The sequence below is a fragment of the Limulus polyphemus genome, unplaced genomic scaffold, assembly GCF_000517525.1.
Source record: "Limulus polyphemus unplaced genomic scaffold, Limulus_polyphemus-2.1.2 Scaffold583, whole genome shotgun sequence".
In the NCBI taxonomy this organism is placed as follows: domain Eukaryota; kingdom Metazoa; phylum Arthropoda; class Merostomata; order Xiphosura; family Limulidae; genus Limulus; species Limulus polyphemus.
Window position 1 is genome coordinate 483,783 of NW_013666193.1, and position 16,051 is coordinate 499,833.

General features: G+C 30.8%; 1 protein-coding gene across 4 annotated transcripts in view; it reads left to right on the plus strand.

The window, feature by feature from the left end:
• LOC106459271 (protein sidekick-2-like) overlaps nucleotides 1–16,051 on the plus strand; it is a 97,569-nt gene that overhangs the window by 70,526 nt on the left and 10,992 nt on the right. For all 4 annotated transcript variants that reach the window (XM_013918873.2, XM_013918877.2, XM_013918878.2 and 1 more), the window contains 7 exons: nucleotides 1,976–2,128; nucleotides 4,190–4,345; nucleotides 6,203–6,487; nucleotides 7,147–7,470; nucleotides 12,594–12,684; nucleotides 13,607–13,679; nucleotides 14,109–14,294. In XM_013918873.2, coding sequence (XP_013774327.1) covers nucleotides 1,976–2,128; nucleotides 4,190–4,345; nucleotides 6,203–6,487; nucleotides 7,147–7,470; nucleotides 12,594–12,684; nucleotides 13,607–13,679; nucleotides 14,109–14,294 — 1,268 coding nt within the window. The remainder of the gene's footprint in view (nucleotides 1–1,975; nucleotides 2,129–4,189; nucleotides 4,346–6,202; nucleotides 6,488–7,146; nucleotides 7,471–12,593; nucleotides 12,685–13,606; nucleotides 13,680–14,108; nucleotides 14,295–16,051) is intronic.

Consider the following 16,051-nt stretch of genomic DNA (forward strand, 5'->3'; position numbering starts at 1 on the left):
TAACCATCTCATTAACCATTGTTTTCAATGCAGGGTATTGTCAATTTCTTCTTCAGATTGAAAATTTATCTCTTGTTGTTCTGACTGTTAATATGAATTAATTGAAGCTCCTCATGTCTTATTTGAAAAGTCAGTTAAATTATAATAGTCATCTGACATCTTTTGCTTTGTGTGAGCTATTATTCTGTGTCCTTTGGTGCATTATTTAAGTAAATAAGAATTCCTTAGTGCACTAATACCATTATTATAAAAAAAAGTAAACTTAAATTTCATCAGCAACTGACAATATGAAACAAAAGGTCAAAGTTAAGTAATATATTTCATGTTTTTCAACTATATTCTAACTACAATTTAAAAATTATGAAAATTTAGGTTAGGTAGGGTTAGATTAAGTAAGATAAAGAAATAATAGTAATATAAATTCTTCATGAGGTGTGCTCGAGCAGTTTATATATTACGTCATTCAATATAATAACATGAGCTACATATGATCTGCAACTTGTGGGGGGGAGGTTATTAGTTAGACATGGTTAAAAGGGCAATAAAACAATAAAATTAAGTATAAACACATGTTGACTGTTACGAGCCTTAAGGTACTGAGAATAAACAATTATAGTTTTCTGTCTCAATCTGCAGTCATTTTATTTTCATATTTTTTTATGGTTGTTACAAGTCTGTAGAGTTTTGGTAGAGAAAATAACAGATAACAAAGTTTTACTGCAATAAAATGGGCCAGACATGGCCAGGTGGTTAGGGTGCTTGACTCGCAATTCGAGGGTCGCAGGTTGAACCGCTGTCACACCAAACATGCTTGCCCTTTCAGCCATGGTGTGTTATAATGTGATGGTGAATCCCATTATTCATTGGTAAAAGAGTAGCCCAAGTTTTGGCAGTAGGTGGTAATGACTAACTGCCTTTCCTCTAGTCTTTCACTGCTAAATTTGAGACAGCTAGTGCAGATAGCCCTCATGTAGCTTTGCACAAACTTCAAAACAAACAAACTGCAATAAAATGTTCAATATTTATTTAGAAGGTTTTAGAGGTTGTACAAATGAAACTTGAAAATTTGTTTTTAATCTTAACATGAAAATCACTTTGTGCTCAAAGCAGTCAACACTCTGATTTCATTTATTCATGAACAAATCTTTAATAAAAATACTTGATTAAAATATTTGATTTTTTGTGTACAAAAGACTTGTAATTTTTACTGAAAGTTTGCTAAGTTTCATGAAGATACACGAAACACATTAAAAGCTAGAATATGGAAACTGGTGGTTACAAAGTCGGTCACTACAGTTTTTAGTTTGAATCATCCCAAGCAAGAATGTTTTTATGTTTTGTATACATATTGGTCATTGGTTCTGTGGGTGATCATAAATGAAACACCTGAGATCTTGGAAAAATTTTAAGGGCAGAACTTTGAAAAATCAAAGTGGAGCTCAATTTTTGTATCATCATGTAAAATAAGCTTTTGCCTTTTAACTGTTCTTTTTAGTTGTACTTTATTGTAATTATTTTGTTGTAAGATGCTTTACAATATTGGTATGTAAAGTTTACACATAAAACATAAGACAGCAGTTTTTATAAAAAAAAGTATATTGCTTATAATATAACTAATTACATTATGCTAGGTATATAATGTAAGTGATTTTCTGTCACAATAGATTCTCTCTTTCACTTGAAAGTTACTTTTTCTACAAATTGTAAAGTTCTATATATAATCTTTCTTAACCAAATAAGTATTTTAGTGTAGGAGAATCACTAGTCAATAACAGAATCCACATATAATGTAATACAACTGTAAAATCCTTAGTTTCAGGGGCATTTTTTGCCTTAATATTCTGGATTCGAATGGTTATGATTTGATTAGTTATATCATATCATTTGAAAGAACATTTAGTCTTTTGAATATTTATATTTTATCTAACAGCTTTGAATGTTTTTTAATGTGAGTTATTTATAAACGTTTTCGCAGCATTAGATAAAGTTCAAGATGTACGCCTCTCTTCAGGTGTTAAGCACCTGAAGGTTGAATGGAGATTACTGTGTAGTGCTCAGAAGAAAGTGGTTGTGAAGTACAAAGTTGATTACTGTGAAGTGGAAACCAGGCAAGAGGCATGTAAACAAAGTAAGCATTTTGATAGTATTTCAGTATAATTATAGTCAAATAGCTTTTAAATATAAATGTAAGGAAGCTGAAAATTTAATTGGCTTTTAACAACTCAAATGGAGAGAAACAGAAGGTCTTCAGTGATTTGAAATACTTTACTGCTTGTTATTATGTATCAACACAATGGTGTTCTTTTCTAAAAAATAAATTATTTGTCCTTGCAAACTCACCTACTAAAAGCAAATGACCTTTTGGCTTTTACTTAACAAGTTTTAATTAGAGTTGATCTGAAGGACATTATATATTTGTTGATAAAGAGGTGACTAAGATACCTGTAAATTCATTATCTTTCAGCCAGATCAGTGATATTGTAACTTCAATATATGTTTAGCAGTGATACTGTCTCATTCAGTTGATATTTTGATCTTCTTCACAGTTTGTTGATGGATGCATGTAGTATTATAATAATAATTAGGTTTTTCTCATAGCTATTAATTTACTAGTTTTTTCTAGCACCTAGCAACAATTTAATTCAGTTATCTAAAAAGAATTGGTGGATTTGTAATCTCTGAAAGCTTATTGAAAACATATGGAATACTAAGACTAGTATTTTATTTCACCATATGTCTGGAATACATAGTGTTTTGATATGTTTGAGACATTTTTTGTAAAATGATAGAAGATTCTAATGCCAAATGAATGGGAAATAATGTTACCTTATGAATCATATTTTTTTTATGTGTGTTTTGGGCACAAGTATTTTAGATAATCCATTATAAATATTAGAAATTTTTAGGCATATTATCTGTTTCTCTAATTATTGAACGTTTCTTTAGTTCGATGATACTACAGGACTTACAATATGAAATGCTTATGAAAAATCAATAGTATGAAGTGTACAAATCACAATTAAAACATATTACTGTTTCGTTTTCGGTTACTGTCATTTAAAATCAGTTTGGTAACCTGTGACGTTCATATCCTCTTGATGGAGGAGTAAGCCGAAATGTTGGGTACAAGTAATTAAACATTTTTATGAAGTTGTTTGTCATCTTCATTAACTAAAATTTAAAACATACCAGACAATAACTAGAGATGGATCCTTTTAATAACTGCTGCCTTTATAGTGACTGTCATTCATTATCAAATATTCATTGGTATTGTTTAAAAAAAAAGGGGGAAATGAGTAATAAGATCAATTTTGAAAAAAAATAAGGATGACGTAGGGATGGCAACACCAAAAAGTACAGAAATAATGTAGGGATGAATACACAAAATCATACAAAAATCCCTACATAAGTTACAATGTTATAAGCTTATGAGAATTAGCCAATATAAGACTGTATAGCATTATTCAGCTTAAATGTTTTTTATTCAAACCTGAATTCATGCAAGTGAAAGGAATTCAACTTTAGTTCTTGATAAAAGTTTTTCTTGGAAAGATTTGGCTACTTATGTAGGAATTTTGTATGGTTTTGTGTATTCATTCCTACTTTGTTTCTGTACTTTTTGGCACTGCCATCCCTACATCATTTTTACCTCTATGAATTTTTTAAATTACTTGTATATAATGTATAGGGCTGGGCGTGGTATAATTTTTGTCATGTCCAGAGTGTGAATTCAATGGTCTGTAGCTTCTTTTCTGTTGTTGCAAAAGTATGTTCAGCTCTTTTGGGGGCATTGAGACATTATAAGAATGGCAATCAAATCCCAGAATTTAGTCAGATAGAAGCTAGTCCAAGAGTTGACAATAGGTGTTATTGATTAGCTGCCTTCTCTCTCATCTGTCTATTCAAAAATATGGATGGCTGATGGCACTTGAGTAGTTTTGTGAAAAATTATAAAGCATACAAAAAATTATACAGTGCATAAGATATTTCAAACTGTGGTGCTGAATGTGATAACCAGTACGTTGTGTGTGTGTTTCTTTTTTTATTGATCATTTGTAAGTGTAACATCTTGTACTTTCCTTGGAATATTTATAGGAATGCATATCCATTAATAAGAACAATAATTTCTCTATATTCTGAACTTGTAAAACTCCATTGTTAAATCTTTGTATTTCTTTTGTTTGTTTAGACCTTTGGAATGTGACAGTTGACAATCAAGAAGCAACAGAAATACAAATAAATGGCTTGAAACCATTCACACTGTATCGAGTGACCATCCAAGTCTTCAGTAAAGGAGGGATCAGTGATTTGAGTGAACCAGAATTTGAAAGAACCAAATCAGGAGGTAAGTCATAAGTTTATAAAGTGAAAAATATTAACGAACTTCTCTCCATGTTAAGTAAAAGTAAAATGTGTAATTTAAAATTGGAATTAGTGATTGCACTAGCCATTCTAAAATTTTGTGAAAATGGCTAAAATATCTGGTAAAACCTGAACTAAAATTTTAAAGCTAGCATAACTGTCTTCATTGTTTAGTCACCTAAGGAGTGCCCAGTGAAATGACTAAAAGTGAACTACATACGTGAATTCACAATTGTAGTCGAAGAACTTTAGACAACTTTTGCAAGTTGAGGACCAGTTTCAGACTAGCAGTCACGAGACTTGAATCTTCAGTTACATCCCTTTCAATTAGCTCTCGTCTTCAACTTCAACATAATGTTCGCATGTGTTGTGAACTACATAGAGTATTGTTTTGAGTTAGTGTATAAAATGTCTTTCAATGACATAAATGTTTATTTATGTACTAACATACCTTTATAGTCTATAATTCTTAATTAAACCTGTTTTTCTCAAGATTATTAGGAACACATTCTCATGATAATGAAAATGGTGAGGAAAAAAAAGGAGTATAAAAACAAATATATGAGAATACCACCCATTTATTATGAGAAAATGAACTACACTAGAATACAGTCATTTGTTGATAGTTTATACTGTGATTAGTTATCATCCAACAAACTGGAAAATTCCACATCAATATAAAGTGTATGAAAGTAGAGGCAATCATACTATGCCCAGTATTGTGAATCAAGTCATGGCTCTTAAGGCTGAAATACTACATGATAAGTTTGAAAAAGCATATTTTTGGCTTGGTAGGGATACTACATGCAAAATGTTACAGAAAGATTGTGTGTTTCGGTAGCGGGTACATGGAACTAGCACTGTTAATAATAAAGTGAAGTAGAAAGCTGAAATTCCTTGAAATTGATGTTCACAATTTCAGTATTTGCTTTTTATGAAACAAACAATGATCAAATACAGACCATGCCATTAAGGTTGCTGTAAATACTAGTGTGAATGTTACTTTAAAAACATATACATTAGTAGAAAGTGGATGTGTAGCTTCTTGAAAACTGCTTCTGAAAGGGGTAACTAAATTTTTATTCACATTTCTAAAACACACCTATAAGGTTTTTTTTAAAAAAGGAATGAACCAAGAAGGATAGATATAATGGAATTTTCAGTTATTAAACCTTTACTAATTTGATGGTGAGATAAACAGTATTGGGAGGAGGGGAATAAAATTCTGCACCATAACATGCTAGTGAAGTATCAATGAAAAGTTGAAATTTAAAATGCAAGTGAGTATTGGCTTAAACGATGTGACATTATAATTACAAATTTTGATGAAGTAGCTTTAAGGTTAAAATTGCTTTAACATAAATACGAATCCATCTTATATCAAGGGTACAATTAAATCATGTTTCAGTAAATTGACACTATCAATTTATAGTAATATGCCTTTTTCACAATTTCCACTGAAAAAATAATAATTTGTCATCATAATTGTTTTTAAAAATTGACATTTTTTTGCATGATGTAACTTGTTTCTTAAATTAGGAATTTTTCACTTGATTAGCAAATTATAAAAGTTTACAGTTACAAATGCTTTTAGAAATTTTAAGTATCAAGATAACATTGAAAACCAATTTAATATTATTTATAGCTGTGTTGTTTCTTTTTAATACTTGTATATTCAAAGGATTTGAAACAATGTAACTTTATAATGAATGAACATGTTATTTGGATTTTAAGACATTTTACATTCATTGTTTTGCTTCTCTCTTAGTTCCAATTACTATATACATAATGTTTTTAATGTTTAATTGATTAACTTTAATGATTTCTTCTTTTGAACCAGCTCCTTCAGCTCCTTGGGATGTGAAGATTCTAGATATTAATGCCACTGCCATGTATTTAACATGGAAGGCTCCTCTAGAGCCAAATGGAATCATATCCCATTATGTTGTACACTACAAGAATAATTCTCAGAAAGTCTTTGTCAACAAAGATGAGGGATCCCCATCTGTGATTTTATGGAAAAATATAGAGAGTTATACTAACTACTCTGTTGTAGTTGAAGCATGTGTTGATAGATATTGCTCTCCACCTTCGGAAATTATTCATGGAATGACACTCATAGATGGTGAGAAAATCTCAAAACGTACATGCATTTATTGAAAAATATGAGCAATTAGCAGGAAATTAATACTCAATGCATTTACCAAATAAGCAGTTTGATACAGACAAACTTGTAAGTTAGAACTTGCTTCATGTGTACACTAAACTGTGGGACTTGTTTAGTAATTGAAAATGATTGTAAACTCAAGAAAAATGGTGTATTTTACCAAAGATTCATTTTAAGCTTACATCAGGGCAACATTTTAGCACTTACTAGTAAAAATCATCATGAAGGTAGCAAAGGAACAATGCAGTCTCTGCTCTGTCATTAATTTATTGCTTATGTTTAAAAAAATCATATTCTATTCTTAATGCTTATTTCATAATTAAAACAAAAAAGATAGTATTATGTTAAAAGTTGAAATCACAGTTTGAAATTATGATGTTGATAGTAAATAAGAATTTTACATTCAGAGTTTATATATATGATTAATCCATTTTGGACATTATTGAAATATATTAGCTATAATAACAAAAAAAAATACCTTGTCATTAATTTTTTTAGTTAAGGTCTAATTTAGGAGTGAACTTGACACATCATTATCTCATAAGAATTTGATTAGGTTTTATAAGTACTATAAAAAGAAAGTTTCTTTGTTACAAAACAAAGTTCTTTTATCTCAGCTCCTGGTGTGATGGAAGAGCCTCACATTGAAGTGATCAATTCCACTGCTGTTCGGATCAAGTGGTCACCTCCAGATCATCCAAATGGTCCAGTAAACTTCTACCTGCTGAATTTGAAGTGGCAATACAGAGAAAATGGATCCCGTTCAGAATTTATTAATGTACCAGGCTGCAAGACTAGTGTGGTTATTCCACTAAATTGTTCAACACAGTTGCACAGCCCCACAATTTCTTTCAGTATACAAGCAGTGAACTTGAAAAACAATACAAACCTCCTTGGCCCAACTAGTCCTTCAACACAAACAAAGATGTGCTTTACTGATGGTGAAAAAGTTTTTCTAATTTATTTTCTTTCTGTGAATAATATGTGTAACATTATTACAATATACAAAACTAGTGAATAATTGTAAAAATCCTTTTGCTACAGGATCAGTCAGGATGATCCACCTAGCAACTGTAAAGTTCAGTATAATATAGTCTAAATTCTAATTATCTAAGTTTTAAGTAAGTTATAATCTGTTCTAGCTTTAATGTTATTTTCATTAACAGTATTAGTTTAAAAGTTTAATATATTCTTATTCATTTATTACTCTTCTGTTTTACTGTATAATTTTCTATGGGGATTATTTGCATTCTTAGTTTGGTATATAAATTTAGGATTAACTTAAATCTCCTAAGATGCAAAAAATCATGAAATATATAATTGAGATTATAAACAAAAGTATATCTTACAGTAAGGGTATTTAACTGATGAACCAGTGCATTCTAATCTTAACAGTCTTTGTTTTATAACACTGTATGCTTCAAATTTTGAATTATGTGCATTAAACTCATTATTGCAGCAGCTCATTTATTGCCTATGCAGAACATTTTTTCTTTGTACATTTGTTAATTCGTGGTTTTTGCTACATAGTTTCATAGCCACCAAAACTGGTCGTTTATGATATCTTGATAGAATATTTTGTTTTGTGATGTGATATATTGATAAATTTTCTAGTAGTTCTCAAAAAATCACATGCATGACATTTTTAGACCTGCTGCTTTCAGTTACTTATTTTATTTGTCTTGATATATGTGCATGTTTTGCACACTTTATGGGAATCCAGTATTCAAAACTTGTTTGGAATAAGTCATGGGTCTTATCTAACACTCACTGCTTTGATTTCTTTGAGAAGATATGGAGGTAATCCTTTTATAGAAATGAAAGTATAGTTGATTCTGTTATTTTCCCAAGTTTATCATAACTAAATGATGATATACAGCTGCAGAAGTAAGGCAGTTAATGTAATGTGACCTACACAACAAATAACCACTATAAAACACTATATGCTTAGCCAGGGCAAGTATATCTATTTAGGGAGAGAAAGTTAGTATCAGGAATGAAAATTGGCTGCCATTTCTATTGTCATGTTAATCATAAGCCCAGTATTTTCAAATCCAGTGAGATAAATGTTGAAGGGGGTACTGGGGGTGGAAACAAAATACTAGCATAGTAGCAGATTTGATCTGAAATTGACTTGTTTAATTTGACACTTATGCTAAACTGAAATCAATATGCAAATCTCCTTTTAACTGGTTTCTCAATGAACAGCTGATCAGTCACAAAACATACTTTGAAGTCTATGGTATTCCAATACCTTGAACATTCACAAACCATTAAGATGCAATGATAGACTATTGAAATAGATCATCATAAAGGTAGGCTTTAAATCTCTCCACCTTTATGGTGTGCACGTTTTGTCAATTTGCATACAGTTAGATAGAATAGACATTTATCTTTCATTGTATATTTTTGTGTGTGAAGTAAGTTAGATGGAGTTTAAATTGGACAGTGATATAACGTGTTATCTGCCATTAAATTATGTCCCTTTATGAACCAAATTTTGCTGAAAAAGTAAACTGTCACAATGCACACAAATTACAGCATGCATGAATTTTCTTTAGGATTGAAAAGAAAAGCATGGTAGGAGAGGCAGAGGTTCATGCATGATCATACATAATATTATATATTTATCTTTTAGAAGACTGTTTGTAAATTATTAGTCAGTAATTTGCTCTAGTGGAAGCTGATTTGTACAATTATTACCTGAATATTTCATGAAATAACTAATTTCTACTTAGCTTGTATAATCATTACTTTAGTATCTGTCTAATTATTTCAAGAGGTGACTAATTCATATGTAAATTGGGCTATAAATTTGATATTGCAATATTAGTTAGTATTAAATAATGGGAATATAAATGTTCCCAAATGGCCTGGAATGCACCATAGAGCATGAAAAGCCAAAAATTTCATTTGCTGTTCTCATAGTGGTATTGCCAAAGATTCTAAGATTCAGTGCACATATAAAAACAGATATTATGCTTTTTGCCCTAATGCATGATGGGATTAAGTATTAGGCTAATTTTTAGTTCCAGTATAAATAGGTAATTTGCTTTAATCAAAAGTTAATGGTAATGCTATAGAAATGTTTATGTACCTTTCAGTTAAGTATATAGAACTAAATAGCTTTACTAATAAAATATCACTTTAATTAAAGTTAAAGTTTTAACTTTTTCTTGGTGTGTTTGTTTTAATAACATGAAGAATTATTTATATGTCTTTTATTATATTCTGTGGATTTTATCATGTATTTTTTTTTTACTTTTTACAAGTATTTGTTTTTGTTCAATATTTGAATTTTCATATTGCAGCCATTAAATGTATGATAATTGCTATTTATTGAATTTAGCTTTTCACAACATATGTAGGTGCTGCACATTTTTTTGAATATACTTGTCATGAAATATGGTTTCTAACATGAAGATTTATGTTTATATTTCTCCAATAAATTTTGTAATTAGCACAGATGATCAGCATAACATCATACTGTCTTGCAAGGAAATTGGAATTGATGCATAATATTTACCTTAAATGAAATGAAATACTGTCATAGTTTTTAGCAAAATTTACTTCACTAAAATCTAAAAAAAAACATTAAAATGTTTGAGGTAACAGCTGGAAATTTCTCTTACTTAGTTTTTAGTTAAAAAAATACATAAAATAAACTACATCTGTGTGTGTGTGTGGTTTTATGGAATCATTCATTTTTGTCAATGATTCCACATTTTGTTACAAAACCATTTCTTAGCATAGCTGGTCTCTAGTGAAGCATTATTAGTTGAGATAAAATGTCAACTAGGAATTCTTTCGGGAATGATTTTAGTAGTGTGTTTGACTGCAGTTTCTTTATGGATCTTCTCCTGCCTGAAGTTTTATTGAGATGTCAACATTTCGAACTCTGTGATGAGTTCATTTTTAGGTTTTGTAGAATGAGGTGTTTTGGTGATGTTTTATATGTTTTGTGTAGTTTTTATTCCATTGAAGTGTGGTTTTGAAGCATGGTACTGAAAAGGGAATAATCCTTTTTTTCTCCCAGTTTTAGGATGTAGTTCCAATTTCTGTTTATATCTATCCCTTGGTCACTGTTTATGCTTGAGTTTTCTTTTGATTTTCATGACCTCTTATTTTTCTCAGTTTCCAGTTTTTGTTCAGTGCACTGTTTGGTGAGACTAGATTAGCTCAAGACTAGATGATGGATGCTTTTGACTAGCTGCTTCTCCTCTTATCTATCAGTTCAAAATTAGGGTTGGCTGTGGACAGATAGCCCTTAATATTTTAAATAAATGAACAATGGTCTGTCAGTCAATATGGAAAATTGAACTTCTACAATTATTCATAAAAACGATTTATTTAGTGACAATAGTTAAGGAAATAGAATCATTGAAAAATTTGGCTTCTTTTTTGGATAAATCCATCTGTCTCAATAAAGTTTCACAAGGTTTCCATTTCACATTTTTGTGTTGCTGAAAGTACCTAATAGCTACTGCATTTAAGATTCAGTGATCAAGAAGAGAATCGAGGAATTAAGTATAATTTTAATAAGTGCTACAGAAGTTGAATATGTTATATTCAAACTCACCACATCAATGTAATCCATTTTGCCATGTCTGGTCATGCCCTATGTAATCACCATGCATCTTTACAATAGCTCAACAGCATAATTTCCATTGCAGAAGGCTCTGTCCAAAGAATAAAAATCTTCCCAGCAATATTTCTATAATCCATCTATAGTATGAAGATAACAGGTTTTCCAGCAAACATTTTAACAACTAAATCATATACACCCATTTCATTCTCCAGCTGATTGAGGTTTGTTATGGTTGTATGGATATGTCATTGAAACAAATTGTATACATGTGACTTATGTTGCTTTTCCCAACAGAGATCCCTTTTGATTATAGAGTACTGTTGCGTGGGGCTTGGATGGCTTTTACTACTGACCTTTGTATTTGTGGATTCACACCTCTTACAAGATGTTGCACTTTCTTATCACAGCTGAGGTATAGCTTGCTGCAAGTCTCTTTCTGGGTGGCTCAGGTGCCCCAAGTTGATCCATATTTCTTTATTTTCCTATACCAATAAGCTTATGCATATGGGAAGATGCACTTTGTATCACCTGGTTGGCATTGAAGCATTAAAACATCTTTCTTGTGTACCCATGACAAAGGAAGCAGGCTCTACAGCAAATAAATTGCAAGAAAGAAAATAATCCCAGGTTTTAGATGATGTATTTTGAAAACTTTAAAAACAAGAAAGTTATAACTAAACTTTTGTGGATAGTTGAATTTTACAGTTCTTGACATCCCCAATTTCAAAAATTTATTGCTTTTAACTATTATAGTTAAAATAGGCTTCATAACTGTTGAAAATCTATGCATTTCAGTAGGGAGATGGCTAGAATTTTAGGTTTTTTTAATTATTTCTTCTTAAACAAATGTTAGTAAAACTTGCATCAAAATAAAATTTTAAATCTCCACATTTCAATTATAATTTTATTTTGTATGGGTATGTCACAAATAAATTTCTCAAAATTTGATGTTGCACATTTTCTTTGGGTAATGGTATTTCTTCTGTTATTAATATTAGTTTTTGCTGTTTTAGACCATTTGGTTCTCAGATAAGTTTCTCATCTGGATGTGTCAAATAAATTGATACCATTTCTATGCAAGTAGCAAGAAAAGAAAAATCAAGGTTACTATTTATTAAATTTGGCATTAACAGTTTAACACTTAAGTTATAAAGCTAAATTTGCTGACAAATGTTTTGATAAAAGCTGAAATCAAACCCACTGTGCACTTTGTACAGGAGTATCTTCTGTCATGAAATCATGAACTGAAATTGTTGCAGTTAGACTGTGAACTTATCACGCCTACTTTCATTACATTCTTTTTCCCTCTGTAAGACGTTCTAAAAACTTTTGCAGATTACATAGAATTACAGATGGGGTAACTTAGATTATGTTGAATAAGTTAACGTAGTTCATATTCTTTGGGCATTTTAAAAGGTATTATTTAATTTATGTTGTCTTTGTATCACACTCAAAAATTCCACTTATTTTTTACAGGTCTGCAGACTGCATTGATTATTGGCACAGCACTTGGTGGGATTATTGGCTTGGTAGTTTTGGTGGTAATCCTATATTCTTTAGTTTGTTGGTAAGTTTTTTATAGGAAAGAACTAATTTATTCTGTACATTAAATTACTAATTACCTTACAGTTAAGTTGGTATTGTGTCATATGCTAATATAATCAGTCTATGCTATAAATTTGATACTGATTTCTAAACATTAAAATAGAGGTATAAAAGTAGACATGAGTTATGCTTTTTTTAGATTCATTGTAACAATTGAATGTAATGACTAGAAGATACCCAATTTTATCTATAGGTTTTTCAAATAATTTCATAGTAGAAGATAATGTAAGTAAGTGGTTCCCAAACTAGGGTCCATGAGATGGTCTGAGGAAGGCCTCAGCACATGTAGAAATAGTAGAAATATTCTTTTTAAAACTTCTCTGATATTGAGTACACCAGTTATTTCAGTGAGGATTTTATTTATTGGAATAAATATGACTACACAACATTGTATATGCTTGAGATTATTTTTAAAGAACAAATTGCAATAAAAATAAGGTCACTCAGAGTGGCTATTATTTAAATTTTCTGTGAAATCATTAAGTGGGGTCCTCAGCTGTAGCATCTTAGGTCTTAGGGGTCCTTAAGTTAAATAGTTTGAGTACCCAATTAATAAAGCAATTATTTCAATTGTTTCTTTTTTTGTTTAACTACAGGCCAAGATAACAGATTTTTTTGTTATGATTTTTCCGGTGTAACTCATTTAGAACTCAATATTGTAATGCTGTGTTAGTCATCTACAGTACTGACAGATTAGCTGAAAGTCATTATATTTGCTAACTTTTGTGTTTTCTAATAATGTATTCTTCCAAGAAACAAAATGTTTTCGCTCACTCTCTTTTTTTATTTCTTTTTTTAACTTCACTAACCAGTCTTCATAATAATACAACAGAAGTAACTTTTTTTAATTGTTACGTGTTAAAAAATTGCTCAATTACTTTAAGGATGACAAAGAAAATCAATCTGATGAAACAGACCAAAGTTCAGCTTCCAAATGGATTGGATGCTCCAACCACAGTAAGCATGTATTTTATACCAATCACATTATGATACATATGCTTGAATTCTGACTTGAAACTTATCTTTCGAGTATTTTGTGTGTTTACATTTGAATTTGTTTGTTTCACTATTCTTTTATGTGTTGACTGTCTGGTTTTTTTGCATATTTGCAAAAAACTGCATCTCTCTAGACTGATTTTTTAGTGGAATTAAAAGTCTTGGGACTTTTATATGATTTTTCATTGATCATATTCACCCATGTGTCCTTGAAATTTCACTCTTAGAAACAAGTTGTATTCATACATAAGCTAACATAGTAAATTCAGGAAAGGGAAATATATATGAAACATTGGATAGGTTATTTGAATCTAGGATATGGCTTATAATAAAATATTTAGAATGATGTTTATTTTACATCAAATTTTATTATTTTATTTCATCATAAAGGGATACTTTACTGGATTTAGTAATATGAAGCAACACAAAGACAGAAAGAATAGTGATGCCATCATGAATTGGAATTTACCTATTGAGAGATTACACTTGTTTCTGTCCAACAATAACAACATTAACTCATTTAATGAAAGACACAGATCAGAAAATTCTCACTACAGCAGCTCTTCCACAAATGAGGTATGGAATTTGAAGTTTTTAACATTGTTATGAGGTTATAATGCATAATTCATTATATTTTTGTGTATATATATCCTTATTTATATACCATATATATATATGTTAATTTTAGCATTTATCACGTTGACTGCCTACCATGAATATACTTGTAAAAATGATTATGCTATTGCATAGTAAACAGAAAATGCTGGCATCCCAGATAAAGCAACAAACAATCTGCTGTCAGTTTGGGAACATAAATCTGTGTAATAATCATAAACAAGTTTGTATTGTATCATTATTTGAGCCATTGAAATTCACTAAAGTGTGCAAGCATGATATCTCCATAAAGCTCACTTCAGCACAACTGAGACTAAAGAAGAGATGATTAAAACACAAAAATAAATTATTATAACTGAAATAGGCTTATACTACATGATCCATGGTATTGTTTGATCAGGTCTACATCAATTAGCAATTGATAATCAGTAATCATTTTCAAACTGTATGATGTTATTCTTTCAATGTTTCATGAACTAACAAGTTCTCACATCATAACAAATGACAAAAAGTAATGTCCAGTGAATAAGCATAAATGTCTCTTTGTCTATCTGAAGAATTTATCTATACAGAGGACTGGTTTTTCAGGGCAGCAGCATCATAAACGTAGCAGGTTTCTCGTCTCCTGTCACCTTTTGTGCAGACAAAACATAGTTTGATTGGCTTCTTTATTTTTCTGTGGGTGGCAAACATGTGAGGTAGTGAAATAATTCAACTGTTGGCAATGGAATTGGGGGTACATGTTGCCCCTGGCCTAGAAGATCCTCCATGGTATTACTTAGCAGATGAATTGTTACACTTTCATGACACTTAAGCAGTTTCCTTTGCTGTCCTCTGTTTTCACAGCACAGGATGTGAGCATTCAGAATAAGTATCTCAATGATGTAAAGGGCAATCCTCTTGTACTATTGTATTGTCTTACGTAGAGCTGAGTAACACTACAACATATTGTCAAGTCTGTGTATACCAGACATGCCATTGTTGTAATCAAGGACTATATTGGGTTTCTTCAAAATTTTATTATTCCGCTTCATAACTTCAACTATCTCCACTCATTGCATGTTGCTTATTGTGAGCACTTCCTGTTTGTCCTTCCATTTACAAACTACTACTAAGTCTGACCATTTCCATTCACGTTCCCTTTCTTCAACTTTTTCTGGACCACATCCTTCGGATTTTTTACAGCCAAACTGGAGTGCTCTACATATGTAGGTTGATCACTCAGTCAGTTTTTTCATAAGATTTACGGAATTCTAATAATTATCTGTGTACTTGACATAACCTTTGTCTAGATACTCAGCCAACAGATGAAGCATAACAGCTGTAGCCTGTTCCAAGCCAGCATGATAATCAAGACCAGTTCCAGAGTATATTTGAATTTTCAGCAACAGACCTCAAGATTTGCATAGTTTATAGAGTTTGATTCCATATTTGTAGTGTTTATTTTTGATATCCTGTCGAAACAAGAGCTTGCCACACCGAAGTACCATGGACTCACCAATCTTTTCTTGGGTAGTAAATATGGATCATTTCAGTAATGAAATGACCCAGGAGAGCTTGTACTTTATACAAATGATCATCTTTAAGTTTGGAATTGTCTGCAAAATGTCAAAAACATAAGAGCATTTGGAAATGGTTGTGACTCATAACACCACTAAAAATGGTGTCTTGTACAGAGTATCAGTACTCCAGTATTGCTCCAAGGTAGGTAGTTGTTT